Genomic DNA, 27,699 nt, shown 5'->3' with positions numbered 1-27,699 from the left:
CCCTAGATGTCCTCATACAACTGAGTGGCTTGCTAGGCCACTTCAGAGTGCAGTTAAGAGTCATCCATGTTACTGTGGGACTGGAGTCACATATAGAGCAGACCAGGTAAGAACAACAACTTGCATTTACATAGCGACTTTAACACAGTGAAACATCCCAAGGCATTTCACAGGAGTGTAATCAGACAAAAATTGACACTGAGCCAAAGAGAGAGATATTATGACGGATGGCTAAAAGCTTGGTCAAAGAGGTAGGTTTTAAGTAATGTCTTAAAGGAGGAAGGAGAGGTGGAGAGGTTTAGGGAGGGAATTCCAGAGCTTAGAGCCTAGGCCACTGTAGGCTCGGCTGCCAATGGCAGGGTGAAGGGAGTGGGGGATACACAAGAGGCCAAAGTTGGAGGAACGCAGAGTTCTCGGAGTGTTGTTAGGCTGGGGATGGTTACAGAGGTAGGGAGGGGCGCAGTCATGGAGGGATTTGAACACGAGGATGAGAATTTTTAAATCGAGGCTTTTGTGGTCTGGGAGCCAATGTAGGTCAACGTACACACAGGGGTGATGAGTGAGTGGGACACCAGGTTTCCTTCCCTAAAGGACATTAGTGATGGTGAAAAGGCTAAAAGTCGAAATTAAATCAATATTTTACGCATCTTCTTGTAATCCAGGAAAAACAGACAAAGAAACTGTTGCGAGATGTCACTGAGATCTGGTATCAATGGAGATATTTGGCTAATGTGCCTCTGCTTTGCGCCTCTGAAAATTTCTTCGGGGCAAAGCAGAGGGAAAAGAATGACAAACCTTCGCTCCCTTTGCCAGTCTCCTTTGTGCTTTAGCTTGGAATAGACACAGCCATTCCAGTGCAATGCTAATGAGGCGGGGGTACCATCAACACCCCCCGCCTCATCTTCCTGAACTCGAGCTTTAAAGGTTGAGCCAAGAACCTCAGATTGGAAGGCCTAAGGAGGAGCTGCTAGAAACCTCCTCACATCTCATCCTCAGGAGGGTCATAAAGGCTTGAAGCCTTCTGGCTACTGTGTGTGGACAGAAGCCAAAAGGTCTCGAAGGCAGGGATTGCCCAGACCTCCCCACGCTTTTGGGTGCAATGCCCTCCTAGCAGCATTAGTGTGTTGGAGGCACATTAGGTTTTCGGTAATGATGTGAACCTGCAAATACGGGAAAGTTCAGGTCTCTTCTGGTGCACTCTGCCTGATGTGCTCAACTGGAGAGGGAGATATACACTTAACTACAAAGAGCCGGATGTCTCCTTCCCCTCCCTTCCCACCCCAACCCCCATCCCGCCATCCCCACTCCAGCAGAGTCTGAGGACACCTGCTGTGAGCAATCATGGAGGGATGGGCAGGCTGCATTCTACCAATCTGGCTATTACCTCATCACGCGTCGGGCAATGTCGCCCCATTTCAAGTGATATGGTCAGGACATTCTGTCTTTTGTCAGCCATGTGGCAATGGATTGTTTACCTGATGGATCTCCTGCCAGCCATTCTCATCCATGCAGCCCACATTGGCACGGTCATGCAGAATCAGTTCACAGCAATAAGGGTCTCCTCCCACCATCGAACTGTGGTACAAAGGCGTTAACCCCCGGCTGTCCTTGTAATCCGGAGAAGCACCCAAATCCAACAGGGTCTGCGCAAAAGAGACAAGCACAAGGTGGTTACTATAGGATGTGCAGTCACACACCACAGTTGCAGTAGGAAGTGCAGTCACACAGCATGGTTACTGTAGGATGTACAGTCACAGCACAGTTACTGTAGGAAGTACAATCATACAGCACGGTTACTGTAGGACATACAGTTACACAGTAGTGTTAATGTAGGATGTACAGGCACACAGCATGGTTACAGTAGGATGTACAGTCACAGCACAGTTACAGTAGGAAGTACAATCACACAGCACGGTTACTGTAGGATGTACAGACACACAGCATGGTTACAGTAGGATGTACAGTCACAGCACAGTTACAATAGGATGTACAGTCACAGCAGTTACAGTAGGATGTACAGTCACAGCACGGTTACAGTAGGATGTACAGTCACAGCACAGTTACTGTAGGATGTACAGTCACAGCACAGTTACAGTAGGATGTACAGTCACAGCACGGTTACAGTAGGATGTACAGTCACAGCACAGTTACTGTAGGATGTACAGTCACACAGCAGAGATACTGTAGGATGTACAGTCACACAGCATGGTTACTGTAGGATACACAGTCACACAGCACAGTTACTGTAGGATGTACAGTCGCAGCACGGTTACTGTAGGATGTACACTCACAGAATGGTTACTGTAGGTTGTACAATCATTCAGCACAATTACAGTAGGATGTACAGTCACAGCACGGTTACTGTAGGATGTACAGTCACAGCACGGTTACTGTAGAATGTACAGTCACAGCACAATTACTGTAGGATGTACAGTCACAGCAAGGTTACAGTAGGATGTACAGTCACACAGCACAGTTACTGTAGGATGTACAGTCACACAGCACGGTTACTGTAGGATGTACAGTCACAGCACAGTTACTGTAGGATGTACAGTCACACAGCAGTTACTGTAAGATGTACAGACACAGCAGTTACTGTAAGACATACAGTCACACAGCATGGTTACAGTAGGATGTACAGTCACAGCACAGTAACTGTAGGATGTACAGTCACAGCACAGTCACTGTAGGATATACATTCGCAGCATGTTTACTGTAGGATGTACAGTCACAGCATGGTTACTGTAGGATGTGCAGGCACACAGCACAGTTACAGTAGGATGTACAGTCACAGCACAGTTACTGTAGGATGCACAGTCACACAGCACAGTTACTGTAGGATGTACAGTCACAGCACAGTTACTGTAGGATGTACAGTCACAGCATGGTTACTGTAGGATGCACAGTCACAGCACAGTTACTCTAGGATATACATTTGCAGCATGGTTACTGTAGGATGTACAGTCACAGCATGGTTACTGTAGGATGTACAGTCGCAGCAAGGTTACTGTAGGATGAACAGTCACAGCACAGTTGCTGTAGGATGTACAGTCACACAGCATGGTTACTGTAGGTGTACAGTCATACAGCACGGTTACTGTAGGATGTACTGTCACAGCGCAGTAACTGTAGGATGTACAGTCACACAGCATGGTTACTGTAGGATGTACAGTCACAGCACAGGTATTGTAGGATGTACAGTCACACAGCACAGTTACTGTAGGATGTACAGTCACACAGCATGGTTACTGTTGGATGTACAGTCACAGCACGGTTACTGTAGGATGTACAGTCACAGCACAGTTACTGTAGGGTGTACAATCACAGCACAATTACTGTAGGATGTACAGTCACAGCACAGTTACTGTAGGATGTACGGTCACAGCACGGTTACTGTAGGATGTAAAGTCACAGCACGGTTACTGTAGGATGTACAGTCACAGCATGGTTCCTGTAGGATGTACAGTCACAGCACGGTTACAGTAGGATGTACAGTCACAGCATGGTTACTGTAGGATGTACAGTCACACAGCACGGTTACTGTAGGATGTACGGTCACAGCATGGTTACTATAGGATGTACAGTCACACAGCACGATTACAGTAGGATGTACAGTCACAGCACGGTTACTGTAGGATGTACAGTCACAGCACGGTTACTGTAGGATGTACAGTCACAGCATGGTTCCTGTAGGATGTACAGTCACAGCACGGTTACAGTAGGATGTACAGTCACAGCATGGTTACTGTAGGATGTACAGTCACACAGCACGGTTACTGTAGGATGTACGGTCACAGCATGGTTACTATAGGATGTACAGTCACACAGCACGATTACAGTAGGATGTACAGTCACAGCACGGTTACTGTAGGATGTACAGTCACAGCACGGTTACTGTAGGATGTACAGTCAGAGCATGGTTGCTGTAGGATGTACAGTCACAGCAAAGTTACTGTAGGATGTACCGTCACAGCACGGTTACTGTAGTTTGTACAGTCACGCAGCATGGTTAATGTAGGATGTACAGTCACAGCACGGTTACTGTAGGATATACAGTCACAGCACAGTTACTGTAGGATGTACAGTCACACAGCATGGTTACTGTAGGTGTACAGTCATACAGCACAGTTACTGTAGGATGTACTGTCACAGCACAGTAACTGTAGGATGTACAGTCACACAACATGGTTACTGTAGGATGTACAGTCACAGCACAGGTATTGTAGGATGTACAGTCACACAGCACAGTTACTGTAGGATGTACAGTCACACAGCATGGTTACTGTTGGATGTACAGTCACAGCACAGTTACTGTAGGATGTACAGTTACAGCACAGTTACTGTAGGGTGTACAATCACAGCACAATTACTGTAGGATGTACAGTCACAGCACAGTTGCTGTAGGATGTACGGTCACAGCACGGTTACTGTAGGATGTAAAGTCACAGCATGGTTACTGTAGGATGTACAGTCACATCATGTTTCCTGTAGGATGTACAGTCACAGCACGGTTACAGTAGGATGTACAGTCGCAGCATGGTTACTGTAGGATGTACAGTCACACAGCACGGTTACTGTAGGATGTACGGTCACAGCATGGTTACTATAGGATGTACAGTCACACAGCACGATTACAGTAGGATGTACAGTCACAGCACGGTTACTGTAGGATGTACAGTCACAGCACGGTTACTGTAGGATGTACAGTGAGAGCATGGTTGCTGTAGGATGTACAGTCACAGCAAAGTTACTGTAGGATGTACCGTCACAGCACGGTTACTGTAGTTTGTACAGTCACGCAGCATCGTTAATGTAGGATGTACAGTCACAGCACGGTTACTATAGGATATACAGTCACAGCACAGTTACTGTAGGATGTACAGTCACACAGCAGAGATACTGTAGGATGTACAGTTACAGCACAGTTACTGTAGGATGTAGTCACAGCATGGCTACTGTAGGATGTACAGTCACAGCATGGTTACTGTAGGATGTACAGTCACACAGCACGACTACTGTAGAATGTACGGTCACAGCACGGTTACCGTAGGGTGTACGGTCACAGCACGGTTAATGTAGGATGTACAGTTACTGTAGGATGTACAGTCACAGCACGGTTACTGTAGGATGTACAGTCGCAGCATGGTTACTGTAGGATGTAGTCACACAGCACGGTTACAGTAGGATGTACAGTCACAGTAGTTACTGTAGGATGTAGTCACACAGCATGGTTACTGTAGGATGTACAGTCACACAGCACGGTTACTGTAGGATGTACCATCACAGCACGGTTACTGTAGGATGTACAGTCACAGCACGGTTACTGTAGGATGTACAGTCACACAGCACAGTTACTGTAAGATGTACAGACACACAGCATGGTTACAGTAGGATGTAGTCACAGCACTGTTACTGTAGGATGTACAGTCGCAGCAAGGTTACTGTAGGATGTACAGTCACAGCACAGTTACAGTAGGATATGCATTCGCAGCATCTTTACTGTAGGATGTAGAGTCACACAGCATGGGTAATGTAGGATGTACAGTCACAGCACGGTTACCGTAGGATGTACAGTCACACAGCACGGTTACCGTAGGATGTACAATCACAGCACATTTACTGTAGGATGCACAGTCACAGCACGTTTACTGTAGGATGTCCAGTCACAGCATGGTTACTGTAGGATGTACAGTCACACAGCAGAGATACTGTAGGATGTACAGTCACAGCACAGTTACTGTAGGATGTACAGTCACAGCACGTTTACTGTAGGATGTCCAGTCACAGCATGGTTACTGTAGGATGTACAGTCACACAGCTCGGTTACTGTAGGATGTACGGTCACAGCACAGTTACTGTAGGATGTACGGTCACAGCACGGTTACTGTAGGATGTACAGTCACAGCACAGTTACTGTAGGATGTAGTCACAGCAAGGTTACTGTAGGATGTACAGTCACAGCATGGTTACTGTAGGATGTACAGTCGCACAGCACGGTTACTGTAGGATGTACAGTCACAGCACAGTTACTGTAGGATGGACAGTCACACAGCATGGTTACTGTAGGATGTACAGTCACAGCATGGTTACAGTAGGATGTATAGTCACACAGCATGGTTACTGTAGGATGTGCAGTCACAGCACAGGTATTGCAGGATGTACAGTCACACAGCACAGTAACTGTAGGCTGTACAGTCACACAGCATGGTTACTGTTGGATGTACAGTCACAGCACAGTTACTGTCGGATGTACAGCCACAGCAGTTACTGTAGGATGTACAATCACAGCAGTTACTGTAGGATGTACAGTCACAGAACAGTTACTGTAGGATGGACAGTCACACAGCATGGTTACAGTAGGATGTACAGTCACACAGCATGGTTACTGTAGGATGTACAGTCACAGCACAGGTATTGCAGGATGTACAGTCACACAGCACAGTTACTGTAGTCACACAGCATGGTTACTGTTGGATGTACAGTCACAGTACGGTTACTGTAGGATGTACAGTCACAGCACAGTTACTGTAGGATGTAGTCACAGCACAGTTACTGTAGGATGTACAGTCACAGCACAGTTACTGTAGGATGTACAGTCACAGCACAGTTACTGTAGGATGTACAGTCACAGCACAGTTACTGTAGGATATACAGTCACAGCAATGTTACTGTAGGTTGTACCGTCACAGCACGGTTACTGTAGTTTGTACAGTCACACAGCATGGTTACTGTAGGATGTAGTCACAGCACGGTTACTGTAGGATGTACAGTCACACAGCATGGTTACTGTAGGATGTACAGTCACACAGCGTGGTTACTGTAGGATGTACAGTCACAGTATGGTTACTGTAGGATATACAGTCACAGCACGGTTACTGTAGGATGTACAGTCACAGCACGGTTACTGTAGGATGTACAGTCACAGCACGGTTACTGTAGGATGTACAGTCACAGCACAGTTACTGTAGGATGTACAGTCACAGCAAAGTTACTGTAGGTTGTACCATCACAGCAGGGTTACTGTAGTTTGTACAGTCACACAGCATGGTTACTGCAGGATGTACAGTCACAGCACAGTTACTGTAGGATATACAGTCACAGCACGGTTACTGTTGGATGTACAGTCACAGCACGGTTACTGTAGGATTTAGTCACAGCACGGTTGCTGTAGGATGTAGTCACAGCACGGTTACTGTAGGATGTACAGTCACAGCACGGTTACTGTAGGATGTACAGTCACAGTACGGTTACAGTCACAGTACGGTTACTGTAGGATGTACAGTCACAGCACAGTTACTGTAGGATGTACAGTCACAGCACAGTTACTGTAGGATGTACAGTCACAGCACAGTTAGTGTAGGATGTACAGTCACAGCACAGTTACTGTAGGATGTACAGTCACAGCACAGTTACTGTAGGATGTACAGTCACAGCAAAGTTACTGTAGGTTGTACCGTCACAGCACGGTTACTGTAGTTTGTACAGTCACACAGCATGGTTACTGTAGGATGTAGTCACAGCATGGTTACTGTAGGATGTACAGTCACACAGCATGGTTACTGTAGGATGTACGGTCACAGCACAGTTACTGTAGGATGTACAGTCACAGCACAGTTACTGTTGGATGTACAGTCACAGCACGGTTACTGTAGGATTTAGTCACAGCACGGTTGCTGTAGGATGTAGTCACAGCACGGTTACTGTAGGATGTACAGTCACAGCACGGTTACTGTAGGATTTAGTCACAGCACGGTTGCTGTAGGATGTAGTCACAGCACGGTTACTGTAGGATGTACAGTCACACAGCATGGTTACTGTAGGATGTACAGTCACAGTATGGTTACTGTAGGATATACAGTCACAGCACGATTACTGTAGGATATACAGTCACAGCACGGTTACTGTAGGATGTACAGTCACAGCACGGTTACTGTAGGATGTACAGTCACAGCAAAGTTACTGTAGGATGTACAGTCACAGCAAAGTTACTGTAGGTTGTACCGTCACAGCAGGGTTACTGTAGTTTGTACAGTCACACAACATGGTTACTGCAGGATGCACAGTCACAGCACAGTTACTGTAGGATATACAGTCACAGCACGGTTACTGTAGGATGTACAGTCACACAGCATGGTTACTGTAGGATGTACAGTCACAGCACGGTTACTGTAGGATATACAGTCACAGCACGGTTACTGTAGGATATACAGTCACAGCACGGTTACTGCAGGATGTACAGTCACAGCACGGTTACTGTAGGATGTACAGTCACAGCACTGTTACTGTAGGATGTACAGTCACAGCACGGTTACTGTACGATGTACAGTCACAGCACGGTTACTGTTACGTCCGTGTATAATAAGAAACGGACTGTGGAGAACGGTACAACAGGTGTTTACTCAACGTGGTTCAAACTGCAACTGATCTGTACAGATCACTACTCAGCGTTATATACAGGTGTGGTCACTGCCGGTACTACAGTATACATGAGCTGTACAAAGTAGATCCCCCCTTAAAGGTACATACATTACAATTCCTCCCCTTTTAGATTAACAGTACCATAACACTCCTTTAACAATTAAATATCAAACTAATTACAATTAACACTTTTAACATGCAACATTAGCTGAAAATAGTCTATTTATAAATTCAGTCTTTGGGGAAGCTTCCTGATCCTTTCTGGATAGTGCCTTTCCCGAGTGTCTTGCTCTTGGTGCGGAGGCGATTCTGGCCCCCTGTCGTTGGTTGGTTCATCAGCTTCCGATGCTACTGTTTCTGGGGTAGATGCTACCTGTACGTCGGGTTCATCACCAGGTACGTATGGGCGAGGCATGGGGTTGACTTGTTCCTGTGACTCTAGGATCTGGTCAGCATGGCGTCTCACGATGCTCTCCCCAACGTCCACTGTGTATATTAGTGGGCCCTGCCGTGTGCATATCATTTCTGGCTGCCATTTTTCTGTTCGGTAGTCGCGGGCCAAGACTGGTTGCCCTACATTGAAATTCCTTGTTGGCTTCTCATGGATGTGCTGGAATTGCTTACTCTCAACATCTCTTGTACGTTTGGTCTGAGCAAACCCAGGCGAGATCTTAAACTTCGGTTGAAGAACATCATGGCTGGGGTCTGGTTGGTGACTGCATGTGTCGCATTCCGGTAGGCGAACAGGAAATTGTCCACCTTGTGCTGCAGCGGAATGTTGTCATTGTACATAGCCTTTATTGCCTTCTTAAAGGTTTGTACGAGCCTCTCAGCCAATCCATTTGTGGCTGGATGATACGGGGCGGATGTGTAATGCCTTACCCCATTCTTTTTCAAGAACCTCCGGAACTCTTCAGACACAAACTGTGGTCCGTTGTCGGAGCAAATCTGTTCTGGCAAGCCATTCCTGGCAAAAATGGTCCGTAGGACTGCAATAGTTTTCTCCGTGGTGGTGGAGGACATTTTGATGACCTCAGGCCATTTCGAGTGCGCATCCACGGCTATTAAAAACACTGAGTCCATGAATGGACCAGCAAAATCAATATGCACCCGTTGCCATGGAGATGAGGGCCGCTCCCATGGGTGTAGAGGGGCCTGTGGTGGTGCATTTTAGACTTTCTGGCATCCTGAGCAGCTCTTGGTCAGGTCCTCGATTTGTTTATCGATTCCCGGCCACCACACATAAGCCCTGGCTAGGCTTTTCATTTTTACCCCTCCCAGATGACCCTCATGAAGCTCATTGAGCACTCTATCCCTTAACTTGGGTGGAATTACCACTCGGGATCCACACATCAAGGTCCCCCGGCACACTGACAGCTGTTCTCTCCTTGTCGAGAATGCTGGCAACAGTGAGTCGCCATGTGCTGGCCATCCCTTCACCGTCAAGTCATATACCCGAGACAGTGTCGGGTCATTTCGGGTTTCTTTTTCGATACAAGCGTTAGGTACCGGTAGGTATTCAACTATAGTCGAATGGAATATTTCGACAGGATCCACTGCTGGTGCTTCCTCCGCAGTAGGCAGTGGCAGGTGTGATAGCCCATCAGCATTTCCATGCTGTTTCATGCCGTTATATTCAATCTCATAGTGGTGCACCCCTAGAAAAAGTGACCATCTTTGTAGTCGTTGCGCAGTCATCACCGGAACGCCCTTCTTTGGATTAAAAATGGAGACAAGAGGCTGGTGATCAGTCAGCAAGGTGAATTTCTGCCCGTGCAGATAGTGATTGAACTTTTTCACTCCCCACACTAGGCTGAGGGCCTCCCTGTCAATCTGGGCGTAGTTACGCTCGGCTGAGGTTAGTGATCGTGATGCAAAGGCTATTGGCCTCTCTGAGCCGTCCGAGAATTTGTGCGACAGCACCGCTCCAATGCCGTAGGGTGACGCATCACATGCCAACCGAATTGGTAATGCTGGGTTGTAATGGGCCAATACCTCTTTCGATGTGATTAGTGTTTTGCTCTTCTGGAAAGCTCGTCTACATTCATCACTCCACTTCCATGTCACCCGTTTGCAGTAGGGTGTTCAGTGGGTGTAGTATTGTAGACAAATTTGGCAAGAACTTATGGTAGTAGTTTACCAGCCCGAGGAACGACCTCAGTTGTGACACATTTTCCGGTGCTGGAGCCTTGACTACTGCCTCAATCTTCTCTGGGGACTTATGTAACCCCTCTTTATCGATAACGTGGCCACAATACGAGATCTGTTTTCTAAAAAACTCGCATTTGGGGCGGTTAGCTCGGAGCCCATATTCCTGCAATCTAGTGAGCACCTGCTCCAGGTTGGCAAGGTGATCACTGTCATTTTCGCCCGTGACCAGGATGTCATCCAAATAACACTGGGTCCCTGGGATCCCTTGCAGGACTTGTTCCATTGCCCTCTGCCAAATAGCCGGAGCTGATGCTACCCCGAATACCAGCCGGTTGTATTGGTAGAGACCTTTATGGGTGTCGATAGTGAGGTATTTTTTTGATGCTTCTTCTACCTCTATTTGCAGATACGCCTGGGCCAGATCAATGTTAGTGAAGCGTTTCCCTCCAGATAGCGAGGCGAAAATATCTTCAATCCGCGGAAGTGGATATTGTACGGTGTGAAGGACCGGGTTCACTGTTACCTTAAAGTCCCCACAGATGCGAACCTTCCCAGGTTCCCCAGGTGTGCTGCTCAACGACTTTTTCATCACAGGGGCGATGGGTGTAGCCCACTCGCTCCAGTCTACCTTGGACAGTACACCTGAACGTTCCAGACTCTCCAGCTCTGCTTCGACGGCTGGGCGGATCGCATAAGGTACCGGTCTGGCCTTAAAAAATTTTGGGCTTGCGTTTTCTTCAATTTTAATCGTCGCTGTCATGCCTTTTAGTGTTCCGAGTCCTTGCTGGAACACTTCTTTCGCGTCAGTTAGGTTCTTTGACAGTCGCCCAGGTGTGACGTCGTCATCCTTTTTATCAGCCACAGTCAGTGCCTGTATGGAATGCCAATCCAGTTGTATTTTCCGGATCCATTCACATCCTCCATCTTGCAATACATACAGGTCTAGTTTTGGTGTTTCCTTACCGTTATATATAACGGTCACCCTTATTTTTCCTTTGGGGTAGACTTTTTGCCCCGTGTACGTCTACAAAATAATTTTTGTGTCTCTCAAGGGTATGTGTGAGAATAGCCACTCATAGTCCCGTCGGTTTACGACTGTTAGGGCTGATCCTGTGTCCAATTCCATCTTTACCTGGACTCCTGCTATCTTGAGAGTGACCCAAATGGTTCGGTGATCCTCCGTTGTGATCACATTATGTAGTTTCAGACAACTCAGTTCCCTGCTTTCGGAGTCGTTATCACTCTTTTGTTCATCTGAACTATTCTCCGTTATCTTATGTACTTTCTTGTACTTTCCTTTGGTCGGTTTCTTATTGCTGGTTTTCTTTCCCGACCTGCAGACTTGTGCTATGTGTCCTACTTTTCCACACTGTCTGCACACTTTGTCTTTGAACCAGCAATCATTCTGGTCGTGTGTTGTTCTGCCGCAGCGATAGCACTTCTCTGTTCCATATGACATTTCGTTTGTGCCATATTCTTGCGGTCTCTGTTGTATCTCTGCAGCGCCCCGTGCTGCTGCTTCATATGATACCGCAATGCTGAAAGCCTTTTCCAGCGTAAGGTCCTTTTCAGATAAAAGCCGTTTCTGGGTTCCTTCACTTTGAAGCCCACACACAAACTTGTCCCTTAAGGTATCTGCCAGTCCAGCTCCAAACTGGCAGTGTTTCGATAGTTTGCGCAGTTCTGTTAAATAATCAGCATTGCTTTCATCCTTATGCTGGTTCCGTTTGTGAAACTTCAATCTTTCTGCTATCAGCAGCGGTGTGGGGTTTAAATGTTCCTTTAGTATCGTTACTATGTCTTCAAAACACTTTTCCATTGGCTTTGTTGGGGTTACTAGATTTTGTAATAAACCATACGTCTTTGCACCCATTAAATTTAACAATACCGACACTTTCTTGTCATCTGACACCTCATTTGCCTTGCAGTACACCTCTATTCTTTCGACATATGTAGTCCAATCTTCGACTTCATTGTCAAATGCGGTGATACTGCCACTCTTCGGCATTTTGGGTGTGGTTTAAAATGGCGTCTCCCAATGGCTTAAAATGGCGTCTCCCGCGCTTTCCTTCCTCCCCCGCGGCTGCCGACGCCGCTCTCAGCGGTCCTCGTGGCAATGGCGGCGCCTCGCAGGTTTCTGCGCATCTCTCTCTCCCTCTCTCCGACGCTGCTCGGCCCCTGAACACCGGCTGCGCCCTGTGCGCTCTGCCCTCTCTCTCTCTCTCCCCGTCGACGCTGCTCGGCCCTTTGCTGTGCCGCTCAGTCGGCTCTAGCCCGCCGCCGTCCGGGAAGGGTCTGTGCACTACCTGTTGCCAGCCCGTTTCGCTGGACCACCTTGACTGGAAAGCCAAGCCTGGCTCTCAACAGCCTCCCCCCGCAATTCTCGAGTCTCTGCTGGATGACTGGGCGGTTGCCCGTGGTCGACGCCCGAGTCTCTGGCCTTGACCTCCAATCCACTGATCTCCAGGAACGAATCCCCGGGAGGTGATGTAGAGTTGCAGGTAGGTTCGAACCTGCCTCGTCGCCAATGTTACATCCGTGTATAATAAGAAACGGACTGCGGAGAACGGTGCAACAGGTGTTTACTCAACGTGGTTCAAACTGGAACTGATCTGTACAGATCACTGCTCAGCGTTATATACAGGTGTGGTCACTGCCGGTACTACAGTATACATGAGCTGTACAAAGTAGTTCCCCCCTTAAAGGTACATACATTACAGTTACTGTAGGATGTACAGTCACAGCTCAGTTACTGTAGGATGTACAGTCACACGGCATGGTTACTGTAGGATGTACAGTCACAGCATGCTTACTGTAGGATGTACAGCCACAGCACAGTTACTGTAGGATGTACAGTCACAGCATGGTTGCCGTAGGATGTACAGTCACAGCAGTTACTGTACGATATACAGTCACAGCACAGTTCCTGTAAGGTGTACAGTCACACAGCACGGTTACTGTAGGATGTACAGTCACAGCATGGTTACTGTAGGATGTACAATCACACAGCATGGCTAGTGTAGGATGTACAGTCACAGTATGGCTAGTGCAGGATGTACAGTCACAGTATGGTTAATGTAGGATGTACAGTCACAGCATGGCTAGTGTAGGATGTACAGTCACACAGCACGGTTACTGTAGGACGTAGAATCACACTGCATGGCTACTGTAGGATGTACAGTCAGACAGAGTGGTTATTGTAGAATGTACAAGTCGCACAGAGTGGTTAATGTTGTAATGTAAGAAACACAACAGCCAATTTTCACACAGTAAGTTCCCAAGGATTTGATGAGGTAGATCCAGAAAAACTGTTTCCTCTGGTGGGGTAATCCAGAACCAGAGGGCACAATCTTAAAATTAGAGGTCGGCCATTCAGGAGTGAAATCATGAAGCATTTTTTCACAGAAAGGGTAGTCAAAATCTGGAACTCTCTCCCCCAAAGGCTGTGGATGCTGGGTCAATTGAAAGTTTCAAGATTGAGGTTAATAGATTTTTATTATGTAATGGTATCAAGTGATATGGAGCAAAGGCAGGTAAATGGAGTTGAGGTACAGATCAGACCATGATCTAATAGAATGCTGGAACAGGCTCGAGGGCTGAATGACCAGATAACCTGTTTTAGGAGTTGGTTGAGTGATAAGTATTGGCCAGGGCGAACTCCCCTGCTTTTCTTCGAATAGTGCCATGGGATCTTTTACTTCCACCTGAGTGGGCATATGGGGCCTCGGTTTATCATCTCATCTGAAAGACAGCAGCTCCAACAGTGCAGCACTTCCTCAGTACTGCACTGAAGGGTTAGCCTAGATTCAGGCTCAAGTCCTAGAGTCGGGATTGAACCCATTACCTTCTGACTCAGAGGTGAGAGTGCTACCACTGAGCCAAGCTTTGCACAACACACACGTAACTTCAATAAAAATTAAGCCACGATGCAGTGTTAGACACACCTTAGCGTCTCCGAGTCACCACTTGACTTGTTCAGTTCTCCATGGGCAGTGCAATGCACCAATCCAGTTTCTTTTTCCCAATTTCCTCCCCTTGGTTCTTGAATACGCTGACTCCCATTGCATATGGTTTCACAATTCCGAGCCACACTTTGGTACCTTCCCCAAGGAGCCATTTTTTTTATGTGTGAGCCAAGACAGTATGAGTCGACAGGCTATTTGCTCCTGAAGAGCATCGCGGCCAGGTCCCAATCCTGTCCTCACCCGATAACCACAAACCTTCCAGCAGGGGTCACTGGGTGGTGATCAGGAGCAAAAACCCTGGCTGATTTCCCTTCACTCTAACCCTGGCGTCACTGTACATTGATCAGGAGCAGCAACCCTGGCTAATTTCCCCTCTCTCTAAATCTGACGTCACTGGAAAGTGATCAGGAGCAAGAAACCCTAGTTGATTTCCCCTCTCTCTAACCCGGACGTCACTGGACAGTAATCAGGAGCAGGAACTCTGGCTGATTTTCCCCCCTCTATGACCCAGGAATCACCGGATAGTGATCAAGAGCAGGAACCCTGGCTGATTTATTCCTCTCCTCACCCAGTAGCGTCCTCTACTGCTGCTCTGGAAGAGCCCAGCCTGACGATGCGCATTTTAAATTTTCCTCTGTTGTCTAATTTTAGTAAAAACTAATTTTATACACAGGCAAACTTTTCCACCAGCATGAACAAATGCAGCAATATTGACTACTTAGTTCTGCGAGCGTCTGCTCGTTGGGTCAATTCTGTAGGAACAAATTTAGCCATGTCTCCACTCATGGTTCACCCTCCACACCCCTCCCCCCTACCGGCTGTCCTCCCATGATGCGTGGAATCATTCAACTGTGTCACTGTGCTTCAGTGAACCCATCACTACACTGGAAATGGAATACAATTCAACAGATAGTTATAGAACAATGTCCCAATTCCATTCTGATCCCATTCCAGTCCATCAAGCATTCAATTCAATAAATTCTCCCTTTAGTAAAAACACTAAAGCATAGGATAGATATAGAGTAAAGCCGCCTTGACACTATCCCATCAAACACTCCCAGGGCAGGTATAGCACAGGTTAGATACAGAGTAAAGCTCCCTCTACACTCTCCCATTATTTGGGGTCTCTACATCCTTTACGTTCTCTCAGGAATCCCCCTGGGTTGGAGCAGAGCCTGTGCCTTCTATGGGTAATGAGGCAGGAAGGGGCATTGCATCTGAACCTCCTACCAGGATTGGAGGGGTTGAGGGGTCCAGGTGAAGAAAGGTCAATGGGTAACTATCTTTTTTATCGCACGTCTACATGCACTTTTGGATCTGGATGACAGGATTCCACAAAGATCTGCATTGTGGTCTCAACTATTCACCATATTTATTAACGACTTAGATAATGGGATAGAGAGCCACATATCCAAGTTTGCCACTGACACAAAGATAGGCGGCATTGTAAGCAGTGTAGATAGAAACATGAAATTACAAAGAGATATTAATAGATTAAGTGAATGGGCAAAACTGTGGCAAATGTATTTCAATGTAGGCATGAAGTCATCCACTTTGGACCAAAAAAGGATAGATCAGAGTACTTTCTAAATGGTGAAAAACTAGAAGCAGAAGGTCCAAAGGCCTAGAAATTCAGTGGGCTGCGCCACCCGTTAGCGCCTTAAGAGGGCGCTAAATGGGTCGGAAGCCATTGGCCACGCCTCCCGCTAAATTCAGCGGGACGCTAATGGCGGCGCTAGCCGTTATCGCTGCACCGCTACCGGTGACGTCATTGGTGTGCGCAGCGCCCCGCTAACGCCCCGATCGCGATATTTAGATGCGCCCCCTGCTTTAACGCCAGACGCTATTTGCGACCGGTTCAGGGGGGCCTACCTGCGGTGGTAGAGGCGCTAATTAAAGGAGAGGTGTGGGGTAGCCATTTCTTTTGCTGGCCGCCTGCCAGCACCTCTCCGCGCTGCCATCCCCGGCTTCCTGAGCACCCCCTCCCCGCGGAGTGCTGACTGCGTTCCAAGAGCCCGGCACTTCTCCTCGGTGCCAGGCTCTTTTGCCGGCACTCGCGATCCTCGATCGCGCTGCACAAGGCCCCTCCCCTTTAAGAAGGGGAGGAAGGCCTGCAGTACCACAGCGCGCCGTTCCACAGCGTGTGGCGCTGCGGCACGTTGCGCAGCGATATTCAGCTGCAGCGCCCCAAGAGGGATGCGGGGCGCCTCCAGTAGCACCGCGCTTCCCTCTGGGGCGCGCAAACTGAATTTCCAGCGGGCGGCCGCGACTGCTTCCGGGCGCTACTTTTAGTGCCCTGGCGAGGCTGGCGCCCCAAACGGGGCTATAGTGAATTTCTAGGCCAAAGAGTCTTAGGGGTCCATGTATGTAGATTATTAAAATGTCATGGACAGGTACAGAAAATAATCAAAAGGCTAATGGAATGCTGCCCTTTATATCTAGAGGACTAGAATACAAGGGGGTAGAAGTCATGTTACAGCTATACAAAGACCCAGTTAGACCATACCTGGAGTATTTTGTTCAGTTCTGGGCACCACGCCTTAGAAAGGATATATTGGCCTTGGAGGGAGTACAGCGTAGATTTACTAGAATGATACCCGGCTTCCAGGGGTTAAATTACGAGGAGAGATTAGGATTGTATTCCCTGGAATTTAGAAGATTGAGGGGTGATTTGATCGAAGTTTTCAAGATATTAAAGGGAACTATCCTATCTATCCTAAGTATGTAAAAAGAAAAAGATTAGTGAAGACAAATGTAGGCCCCTTACAGTCAGAAACGGGAGAATTTATAATGGGGAACAAGGAAATGGCAGAGCAATTAAATAAATACTTTGGTTCTGTCGTCACGGAAGAAGACACAAATAACTTCCCAGAAATGCTAGGGAACCAAGGGTCTAGTGAGAAGGAGGAATTAAAGGAAATTAGTATTAGTAAAAAAATTGTGCTGGAGAAATTAAAGCCGATTAATCCCCAGGGCCTGATAATCTGCATCCCAGAGTACTAAAAGAGGTAGCCATGGAAATAGTGGATGCATTGGTTGTCACCTTCCAAAATTCTATAGATTATGGAACAGTTCGTGAAGATTGGAGGGTAGCAAATATAACCTCACTATTTAAAAAAGGAGGGAGAGAGAAAACAGGGAACTACAGACTGGTTAGCCTAACATCAGTAGTAGGGAAAATACTAGAGTCTATTATAAAGGATGTGATAACAGGACACTTAGAAAATATCAACGGGATTAGACAAAGTCAACATGGATTTATGAAAGGGAAATCATGTTTGACAAACCTATTGGAGTTTTTTGAGGATGTAACTGGTAGAATAGATCAGGGAGAACAGTGGATGTGATGTATTTGGATTTTCAGAAGGCCATTGATAAAGTCCCACATAAGAGGTTTGTGTTTAAAATTAAAGCACATGGGATTGGGGGCTCGAAGGGCCGAATGGCCTACTCCTACTCCTATTTTTCTATGTTTCTATCTATCTGGTTCCGGAGTCTAGGACTAGGGGACATAGTCTAAAAATTAAAACCAAGCCTTTCAGGAGTGAAGTTAGAACATAAGAACATAAGAATTAGGAACAGGAGTAGGCCATACGGCCCATCGAGCGTACTCCGCCATTCAGTAAGATCATAGCTGATCTTCGACCGCAATTCCACGTTCCCGCTAGGTCCCCATATCCCTTGATTCCCCTAGAGTCCAAAAATCTATCTATCTCAGCCTTGAATGTAAGCAACAACTCGGCATCCACAACCCTCTGGGGTAGAGAATTCCAAAGATTCACAACCCTCTGAGTGAAGAAATTCCTCCTCATCTCAGTCTTAAATGGCCGACCCCTTATCCTTAAGACTATGCCCCCTAGTTCTGGACTCTCCAGCCAGGGGAAACAACCTCTCAGCATCTACCCTGTCAATCCCCATTTTATAAGTTTCATTGAGATTACCTCTCATTTTTCTAAACTCCAGAGAGTATAGGCCCAATCTACTCAATCTCTCCTCATAGAACAACTCTCTCATCCCAGGGATCAATCTAGGGAACCTTTGTTGCACCGCATCTAAGGCAAGTATATCCTTCCACAGATAAGGAGACCAAAACTGTGCATAGTACTCCAGGTGTAGTCTCACCAAAGCACTGTAAAATTGTTGTAAGGCTTCTTTACACCAACCGCCTTGCAATAAAGGCGCAACATACCATTTGCCTTCCTAATTGCTTGCTGTACCTGCATGCTTACTCTCTGTGCTTCCTGTACGAGGACACCTAAATCTCTCTGATCCCACCATTTAATAGTTTCTCACCATTTAAAAAATATTCTGTTTTTCTATTCTTCCTACCAAAGTGAATAACCTCACATTATACTCCATCTGCCACCTTATTGCCCACTCACTTAACCTGTCTATATCCCTTTGCAGGCTCTTTGTGTCCTCCTTACAGCTTACTTTCCCACCTAGCATGGTATCATCAGCAAACTTGGATACATTGCACTCAGTCCCTTCATCCAAGTCATTAACATAGATTGTAAACAGCTGAGGCCCAAGCACTGATCCTTGCGGTACCTCACTAATTACAGCCTGCCAACTGGAAAATGACCCGTTTATCCCTACTCTCTGTATTCTGTCCATTAACCAATCCTTTATCCATGCTAATATATTACCCCCAATCCCATGAGCCCTCATCTTGCGTAGCAACTTTTTATGTGGCACCTTATCGAAAACCTTTTGGAAATCCAAATATACTACATCCATTGGTTCCCCTTTATCTACCCTGCTAGTTACATCCTCAAAAAACTCTAATAAATTTGTTAAACATGATTGCCCTTTCATAAAACCATGTTGACTGCCTAATCATATTATGATTTTCTAAGTGCCCTGTTACCACTTCCTTAATAATCGATTCCAGCATTTTCCCGACGACTGATGTCAGGCTAACTGGCCTATAGTCCCCTTTTTTCTCTCCCCCTCCTTTCTTGAATAGCAGGGTTACATTTGCTACCTTCCAATCTGGTGGGACCGTTCTAGAATCTAGGAATCTTGGAAGAGCACAACCAATGCATCACTATCTGTGCAGCCACCTCTTTTAGAACCCTAAGATGAAGGCCATCAGGTCCTGGGGATTTGTCGGCTTTTAGTCCCATTAGTTTCTCAAGTACTTTTTCTCTACTGATATGAATTACTTTAAGTTCCTCACTCCTATTAACCCCTTGGTTCCCCACTAATTTTTGTATGCCTTTTGTGTCTTCTACTGTGAAGACAGATACAAAATATTTGTTTACAAGTCTCTGCCATTTCCTTATTTCCCATTATAATTTCTCCTGTCTCAGCCTCTAAGGGACCAACGCTTACTTTTGCTTACTTAGGAAATATTTCTACACACAAAGGGTGGTAGAAGTTTGGAAATCTCTTCCACAAATGGCAGTTAATGCTAGGTCAATTGTTAATTTTAAATCTGAGATTGATAGATTTTTGTTAACCAAAGGTATTAAGGGATATGGGGCAAAGGCGGGTATATGGAGTTAGGTCACAGATCAAACATGATCTCATTGAATGTCAGAACAGGCTCAAGGGGCTAAATGGCCTACTCCCATTCCTATATTCCTGATGCTCAGGTCCTCAGCTGTAGTGATCCAGTAAAGTGTGGGTGGTGGGGGCAGGGAAGCAATATAGAGATTGTGCGCACATTTTAAACATTACGGAGTATGATCTTGTGCACTCGGTGCAGTGTGCAATCAAGTACTCACCAGTATTGCAGTGTAGGGTCATGTGCTTATTAGTGTGCAATTGTGTAGTGTGGAATCATGTGGTCATTATCAGTGCAATGTGGAGTTGTGTACTTACTATTAGTGCAGTATGGTTCCGACACCGCACGGCCTTGTGTAAAGCTGTTAATCCGTCCCGGGTCCTGAAATCCAAATGAGCTCCCCCGTTTTTCAGCAACTTGATGATCTCAGACGTGCTCTCCAGCTGTGCAGCCAATGTCAGTGGACATTCTGACAGTAAAGTGACAGGGAACGTATGATTTAGATTAATAACAGATATTCTTCAAAATCAAGTTAAAGAAGGCAATGCGTTAAGGTAAATAATATAGGGTGTAACATTAAATACATGGACTGGAGGTGTCCTCAATTTATCTCTAGTGCAGGTATAAATTACCCAGAACTTTCCCTCAGTAGATTAAATGGGTAATGCACATGGGCTGTGGAAGGAGATTAAATGGGTGGGTAGAGTCTATGATAGAGTAGAGTGTACATGGGCTGTGGAAGGAGATTATGAATGGGTAGAGTGTACATGGGTGGTGTGGTCATGGACTGTATGTACCTTTCCGGTTCCAGGCTTTCTTATAATTCTTACCATTACATTCCAGGCTTTCCCCTAACATTTTTAACTTGCGCTCATGGTGGTGAGGCAGACAGAGTCTTTTTTGAACCCAAACCTGCATCTTATGCATGCCACGAGGGGGACATGTGGGGACCAAAGTGCTAACAGTTACTGTTTAATCACCATAGAACACATTGGAGATTATTTGGGATGCCCATAACATTCTCTACTCCAAAGAGGCAGTAAATACCACATTGTCAAAACATTACATTCAGGCTAAAACTGGTAGCCAGATTTATTTAGAAACAAACTGATACACAGAAGCAGTAAGACACAACAAATGAATGATAGTACAAATATCTACAAAAGCAACTTGCATTTATATAGCACCTTTAACTTGGAAAATGTCCCAAGTACTTCACCTAGAGATCATGAAAGGGATTAAAATATCTACTTTAAATCTATATTTCTTACAATCTGATAAATTGCAAGATTGTGGATGAAACAAGTTTTTGTAGATTTCTCAATGAATAAATAGGCGACACACTTCCTAGGTCAACTTCATGGAGTTCACAAGTAAACTGAACTTAAGTTGAGCATCTAGTGCTTCTACATTATATATATTTCAGTGTCTTTATGTCAAAAGAAGCCTTTTATGGCACAGGCATTAATGATGAGATATTAACTATCTCCCTCCCAAGCATATGCAGGATGGGTCAGCTAAGAGAAATAATAAATTCATGTCTATAGACTCCACGGCATTTATATAGAATCTTTCACAACATCAGAATGTCTCAAAAGCAATTCACAACCAATGGAGTACTTTTAAAGCGTAGTCACTGTTGTAATGTAGGAAACGCAGCAGCACTAATTTGCACAGAACAAGGCCCCACAAACAGCAATGAGATAAATGACCAGATAATCTGTTTTGGTGATGTTGTTTGAGGGATAAATATTGGCCTGGATACCGGGGAGAACTCCCCTGCTCCTTTTTGAATAGTGCCGTGGGATCTTTTATGTCCATCTGCGAGGGAAGTCTGTCTGTCGCTTCATCCAAAAGATGGCACCTCTGACAGTACAGCACTCCCTCAGTAATGCACTGAAGTATCAGCCGAGATTATGTGCTCTGGTGTGTGGAGTGGGGCTTGAGCTCACAACATTCATGACTCAGAAGTGACAGTATTACTGCTGAGCCCATGCTGACACCTTAGAGAGAGAGGTAAGAAGAGAAGGATGAGGATAGAGAGAAATGGATGAAGATGAGGAATAATAGAGGTAGCAGGAGAATGGAGCGAAGATGAGAGAGAGAGGATGAGGAAGATGACATGAAGGAGGATGGGGAGGGAGAGAGAAGGAGGCAGAGGATGTAGAGAAGAGAACAACGAGGATATTGAAAGAGGAAGAGGATAGAGAGGCAGAAAAGGGAGCGAAAGGTAAGAGAGAAGGGAACAAAAAAGGAGAGAAGAAGCAAAATCTAAGGTTTGGGGAAAGAGACAAATCATTGTCTAATACTGTATAAATCTTTAATCCCTGAAAGCTCAGTCTCATGCAAACCCTCACTCTTAATCTCCTTGTTTAGGTTTGTAGTTACATTTTCTTTGAACCGATAAATAAACACAGAAATTGCTGGCATATGGCCCAGCATGGGGATAATGGAACTGCCTCACCTCCTGTGTCTGGATCGTGGAAATTAGGGTCCAATCCTTTCTCCAACATTTTACTGATCTTCTCAGCATGGTAGTACTGGATGTATTCCATGAACTTCTTGAGATTTGCCTAGAAAAGGAGACAAAAGAGGAACGAAAACTGAGGAAGGATAATAACAGATGTTTGATATCACTTAGAAAAACTGGAAGCAAACAGGTGATCAGAGGTATTTTAATGTTGCTGAATCTAGCTTCAGGAGTGCGGTACTGCAATAGCCTCCAAACAATGCTGTTCCTACCCAACTTGGCACCAATCCCTGCCCAGGAGTAAAGCTGATGAATTTAGCCGCAAAGGAGGAGAAAGGGAGCAAAGAAGAAACAAGAACAAACATCATCTTGAATTTCTATCTCACTCTTAACATCTGGCAGTCCACAGAGGTGAAGATGTGCCTGGAGCAGAAGAGTTAAGGGAAGTGGCCACAGGTACCGTCAAAGAGACAGGTTTTGAAGAGGGTGATTTAAAGGAGTCCAAGATTGTGGTGTTACAACGGTTTCTAGCCTCCTTTACATCCCAACCTTCCAGCCCACAGAAGGCTCGGACTGAGGACTGTATCTAACCTGTGCTGTACCTGTCTTGGGAGTGTTTGATGGGAGCGTGTAGAAAGAGCTTTACTTTGTATGTATCCCGTGCCGTATCTGCCCCAGGAGTTTTTAATAACAACAGAAAATGCTGGATGTTGCCTGGCCTGCTGAGTTTTTCCAGCATTTTCTGTTGTTATTTCGGATTTGCAGCATCTGCAGTATTTTGCTATCGTACCAGGAGTTTTTAATACTGACACTGGGTGCCTGAGATGGAAAGTATTCCATTTCCAATATTCCTCCCTTTGATCAGCACAAAATTCAAAAGTCAAAAACAAAGTTGTACAGACCGAGTATCTGCTGTGTGCAATGTGTCATGAGGAGTGGAGGAATTTCCATTCTCTCTGCACTATCTGAGCCAATCCAATTTTGTCAATAGACAATCCTGCACACATAAATCCCTCATTCTCGCACTCCAGCTTTTCAAGTGCAGTTTATAATCCACAAGTAGGATTATTCACAGCTCTCTCCAGTTCAATATGAGTAAGAGCAAGGGGGAAATCTCCTGAGCTGCTTAGTGCCTGTGGTCTTATCCTGCTTTCGCGGAATGTAATTGTTGGATAAGCCTTATTTATTTTGTCACAGTTTCAATTCAATTGTTACAATCAGAGATGATCCGTCGAGACTTCGATTAAATCATGGGAAATCGCATGCTGAAAGTTTACCTGGTCAGCAGGTGAGCACGCGAAGATCCCAGGTGTGATCCCTGGTCTCTGCTGAGATGGCTGATCTTTGAGGGACCGTAGTAAAGATAGAACCTGCAGACTCGACTATTCCAATGCTCTCCTTGCCGACCTCCCATCTCTCACCCTCAATAAATCTGAGTTTATCCAAAACTCTGCTGCCCGTATCCTAACTCGCACCATGTCCCGTTCACCCATCATCCCTGTGCTCGATGACCTACATTGGCTCCCGGTCCAGCAACACCTCGATTTTAACATTTTCATCCTCGTGTTTCAATTCTTCCATGGCCTTGCCTCGCCTCGCCCCACCCCACTCGCCCTATCCTCCAGACCTTCAACCCTCCAAAAATTCTGCATTCCTCCAACTCTGACTTCTTGTGCATGCTCAATTTCGTCTGCCCCACCAGTGGTGGCTGTGTCTTCAGCTGTGTAGACACTAAGCTCTGGAATTCCCTGCTTAAACCTCTCTGCCTTGCCACCTCTCTCTCCTCCTTTTAGACGGTCCTTAAAATTTACCTCTTTGACCAAGTATATCAATATAAATAAATAAATTTATATATAAATAATTTAAGTATATACATTTTAAATTTAATATATAAATGCAAGTTGATGTTGCACAGCACCTCCGGAATTTTTCAACGCCGTTCACAGACAATAAATTCATTGCAGGTATTTTGCATACATTGAGATCTCACAAGCAACAATGAAATGAATGGCCAGTTAATCTGTATTTGTTGGTGTTGGCCTAGGGAGGAATGTTGGCCAGGACACCTCCAGCTCTTCTTTAAATAGTGCCCTTGAGTAATGTCAGTGGCAGTTGGCCTCATTGATGCTTGGTTCAAATGGAAAAGATGAGCCAGTGATTTCCAATTGCAAAGTGTGCATTCGGTGAGATCAGGATTGGCTTGTCTATGATGCCCCCACAGTCAAACAGCCTCAACACTGGGGCTTAGAATTCAATCGCACTAGGCTCATTTTACAGGCATAAAACAGGCAGTCTAAGGGTCCAATATGGTGCGCAGCATGAGCGCGCTCATCCTGCGGCGGAAGTGCACTGCCTGCCATATTGGATTGGGCTGCTCATCAGGCACACACCTGAAACTGGCGTAAGGTCTATTGCTTATGCAAATTGGGGAAAGGTTAGTTTAAAGTTTTTTTTACTTACCTTATCGTGGGGCCAGGCTCCCTATTGCCTCTCCACCCTCCGGACTCACCTGAGGGTCTCAGTCGGCATCCCAGCCAGCCGAATTAGTTCCCCCGCCTCATGATACTATTTTAATGAGGCCGGCAGACCAATTTGCCGCAGTCCTGCCTTTGACCTCATTGGGCGTGTGCAGCGTGTGATTTGATCGCGATTCAATTTCTAAGTTTAGGATGCAACAAGTGAAACCACGCGCTTGAATTTTTTTTGCATTGCTAGTTTATTTCGTGGTGTGCTCGGAGCACTTGGCTGCAACTGAAGTTCTGAGAGAAACTATTAAAAAAACAAGAACAGCAGAGAAAAGGAGAACTTAAAGCAGGAACTTCTGGAAAAGACTGGACCATCATTCAATTCAGGAGCAGCGGTCTGAACCAGAACTCCTGAATTTTGACATGCTGTCCCAGCAGCACTCCATCACAATGCGAGGTGTTGTTGCAGAGATGTTTGGTGAAGAAGGAAGATAAAAAATTAATTTAACCTTCTCTCAGGTTTTGGATTTTTGGCCCTGACTACAAACACTCACCTTCTAGAGTTTCCACTCACCAAGGAATGGACTGTAGATAAGCCTGCTATAATTCATCCTCAGTCCTCAAGCTATGATCATTTGTATTAATTTTGTTTAGAACATTATAACCTAGATTCAGCATTATTTTAACATTATTGTTAAGTCTGTGTGTTCTAGTTATTGTTAATAAGAATCACTGCACACAGACCACAAGAATAAATTCAACAGGTCTTTACTAGTCGAAGGTCAGGCTGAACTGCCCAATAAATCATTACACAGCACTTATATACCGGTGTGGTCACCACCGGTATTACAGTATACAGCAGCCAAGATAAAGTAGTGCATCTCTTAAAATAGTTCTCTTAAAGGTGGAACGGTTACATACACCACAATCCTCCCTTTTTAGCTTAACAGTATATATTCCCCATTTAACATAACATAATAACATATATACACAACTTCATGTAAAAACAGTTCACAGATTCAGTCTCTGAGGAGGCCTCCTGATCCGAGACGGATAACGCCTTTCAGGGGTCTCTGGTTCTCGTTGCTGGGGTGGCTCATCTAGTTGATCCCCTATGGATAGGACATCATCATCAGGTATATTCACTTCTGAGGTAGATGCTTCAGGTTCACTAACTTCCTCCACGGTTGTCTCTGTCGTAACCATGGGCTCGACCCTTGTTCTCGATCCCACCAGTTGGTCAGCATGACGTCGCATTACGTTTTCACCAACATCTACCGTGTACATCAGGGGTCCTTGTCTGGCCCGAATTGTTCCAGATTGCCATTTCTCGTTTTTATAGTCCCTGGCTAACACCGGTTGTCCTATTTCAAAACTCCGAGTGGGCTTGTTATTGATATGCTGGAACTGTTTGTTTTCGACTTCCCTCCGCACATTTGGTTTTAACAAGTCCAACCTGGACCGCAACCTTCTGTTATAGAACATCATGGCAGGACTTTGGTTTGTTGTTGCATGGGTGGCGTTTCGATATGCCAGTAGGAAATTGTCCACCTTGTGTTGCAGTGGAATCTGATCTTCGCTCATGGCCTTTATTGCCTTTTTGAACGTCTGTACAAACCTCTCGGCCAGCCCATTCGTAGCTGGATGATATGGGGCAGAGGTATAATGTTTCACCCCATTCTTCTTCAGGAATTTCTGGAATTCCTCTGACACGAACTGTGGTCCGTTGTCTGAACATATTTGCTCTGGCAATCCATTTCTTGCAAATATCGTTCTTAGCACCGCGATCGTCTTCTCCGAGGTAGTGGTAGTCATTTTAATCACTTCTGGCCATTTAGAATGTGCGTCCACCGCAATTAAAAACATGGAGTCCATGAATGGACCAGCAAAGTCAATATGTACACGTTGCCATGGGGTTGAAGGCCATTCCCATGGATGCAGCGGTGCAATTGGAGGTGCATTTTGGACTTTTTGGCACCCTGAGCAGCTTTTCGTCAGATCCTCTATCTGTTGGTCGATACCCGGCCACCACACATAAGCCCTAGCAAGGCTTTTCATCTTGACTCCCCCCAGATGACCTTCATGTAGTTCTTTTAGAACTCTCTCTCTTAACTTAGGAGGGATAATCACCCTTGTTCCATACATCAATGTTCCCTGACAGATGGACAGCTGTTCTCGTCTTGCTGAGAATGCCGGTAACAGTGGATCACCATGGGCTGGCCATCCCTTTACTGTCAATTCGTAGACCCGGGACAGTGTCGGGTCATTCCTAGTCTCCCTTTCAATATTTGCATTGGTGACAGGTAAACATTCGATGATGGTCGAGTGAAATAACTCCACCAGGTCAACCGTCGGTGCCTCCTCCTCAGTAGGTAGTGGCAGGCGCGACAGCCCATCAGCATTACCATGCTGCTTTGTACCTTTGAATTCTATCTGATATTGATGTGCCCCTAGCAAAAGGGACCATCTCTGGAGCCTCTGTGCTGTCATCACCGAAACACCCTTCTTAGGGTTAAAAATGGATACCAACGGCTGGTGGTCTGTCAGCAGTGTAAACTTCTGGCCCTGCAGGTAATGATTAAACTTCTTTACTCCCCACACAAGGCTGAGAGCCTCCCTATCTATCTGAGCATAGTTGCGCTCAGCGGAGGTCAATGATCTGGATGCAAATGCGACTGGCCTTTCCAAGCCATTTGGCAACTTGTGTGAGAGTACTGC

The 27,699-nt window shown here is 45.8% G+C and overlaps 1 protein-coding gene across 1 annotated transcript in view; it reads right to left on the bottom strand.

Moving 5' to 3' along the window:
- Window positions 1-27,699, bottom strand: part of shank3a (SH3 and multiple ankyrin repeat domains 3a) — a 1,542,118-nt gene that overhangs the window by 1,185,274 nt on the left and 329,145 nt on the right. Inside the window, exons 5-7 of the mRNA XM_086010558.1 lie at window positions 22,511-22,619; window positions 20,364-20,515; window positions 1,476-1,643 (exon numbers count right to left, since the gene is read on the bottom strand). Coding sequence (XP_085866684.1) covers window positions 1,476-1,643; window positions 20,364-20,515; window positions 22,511-22,619 — 429 coding nt within the window. The remainder of the gene's footprint in view (window positions 1-1,475; window positions 1,644-20,363; window positions 20,516-22,510; window positions 22,620-27,699) is intronic.

The sequence above is a fragment of the Somniosus microcephalus genome, chromosome 17 (assembly GCF_052327205.1).
Source record: "Somniosus microcephalus isolate GS21.2 chromosome 17, FLI_Smic_1.0, whole genome shotgun sequence".
NCBI lineage: Eukaryota > Metazoa > Chordata > Chondrichthyes > Squaliformes > Somniosidae > Somniosus > Somniosus microcephalus.
The sequence above is the reverse complement of the archived record's forward strand: the minus strand, read 5'-3'. Positions and strand labels throughout refer to the sequence as shown.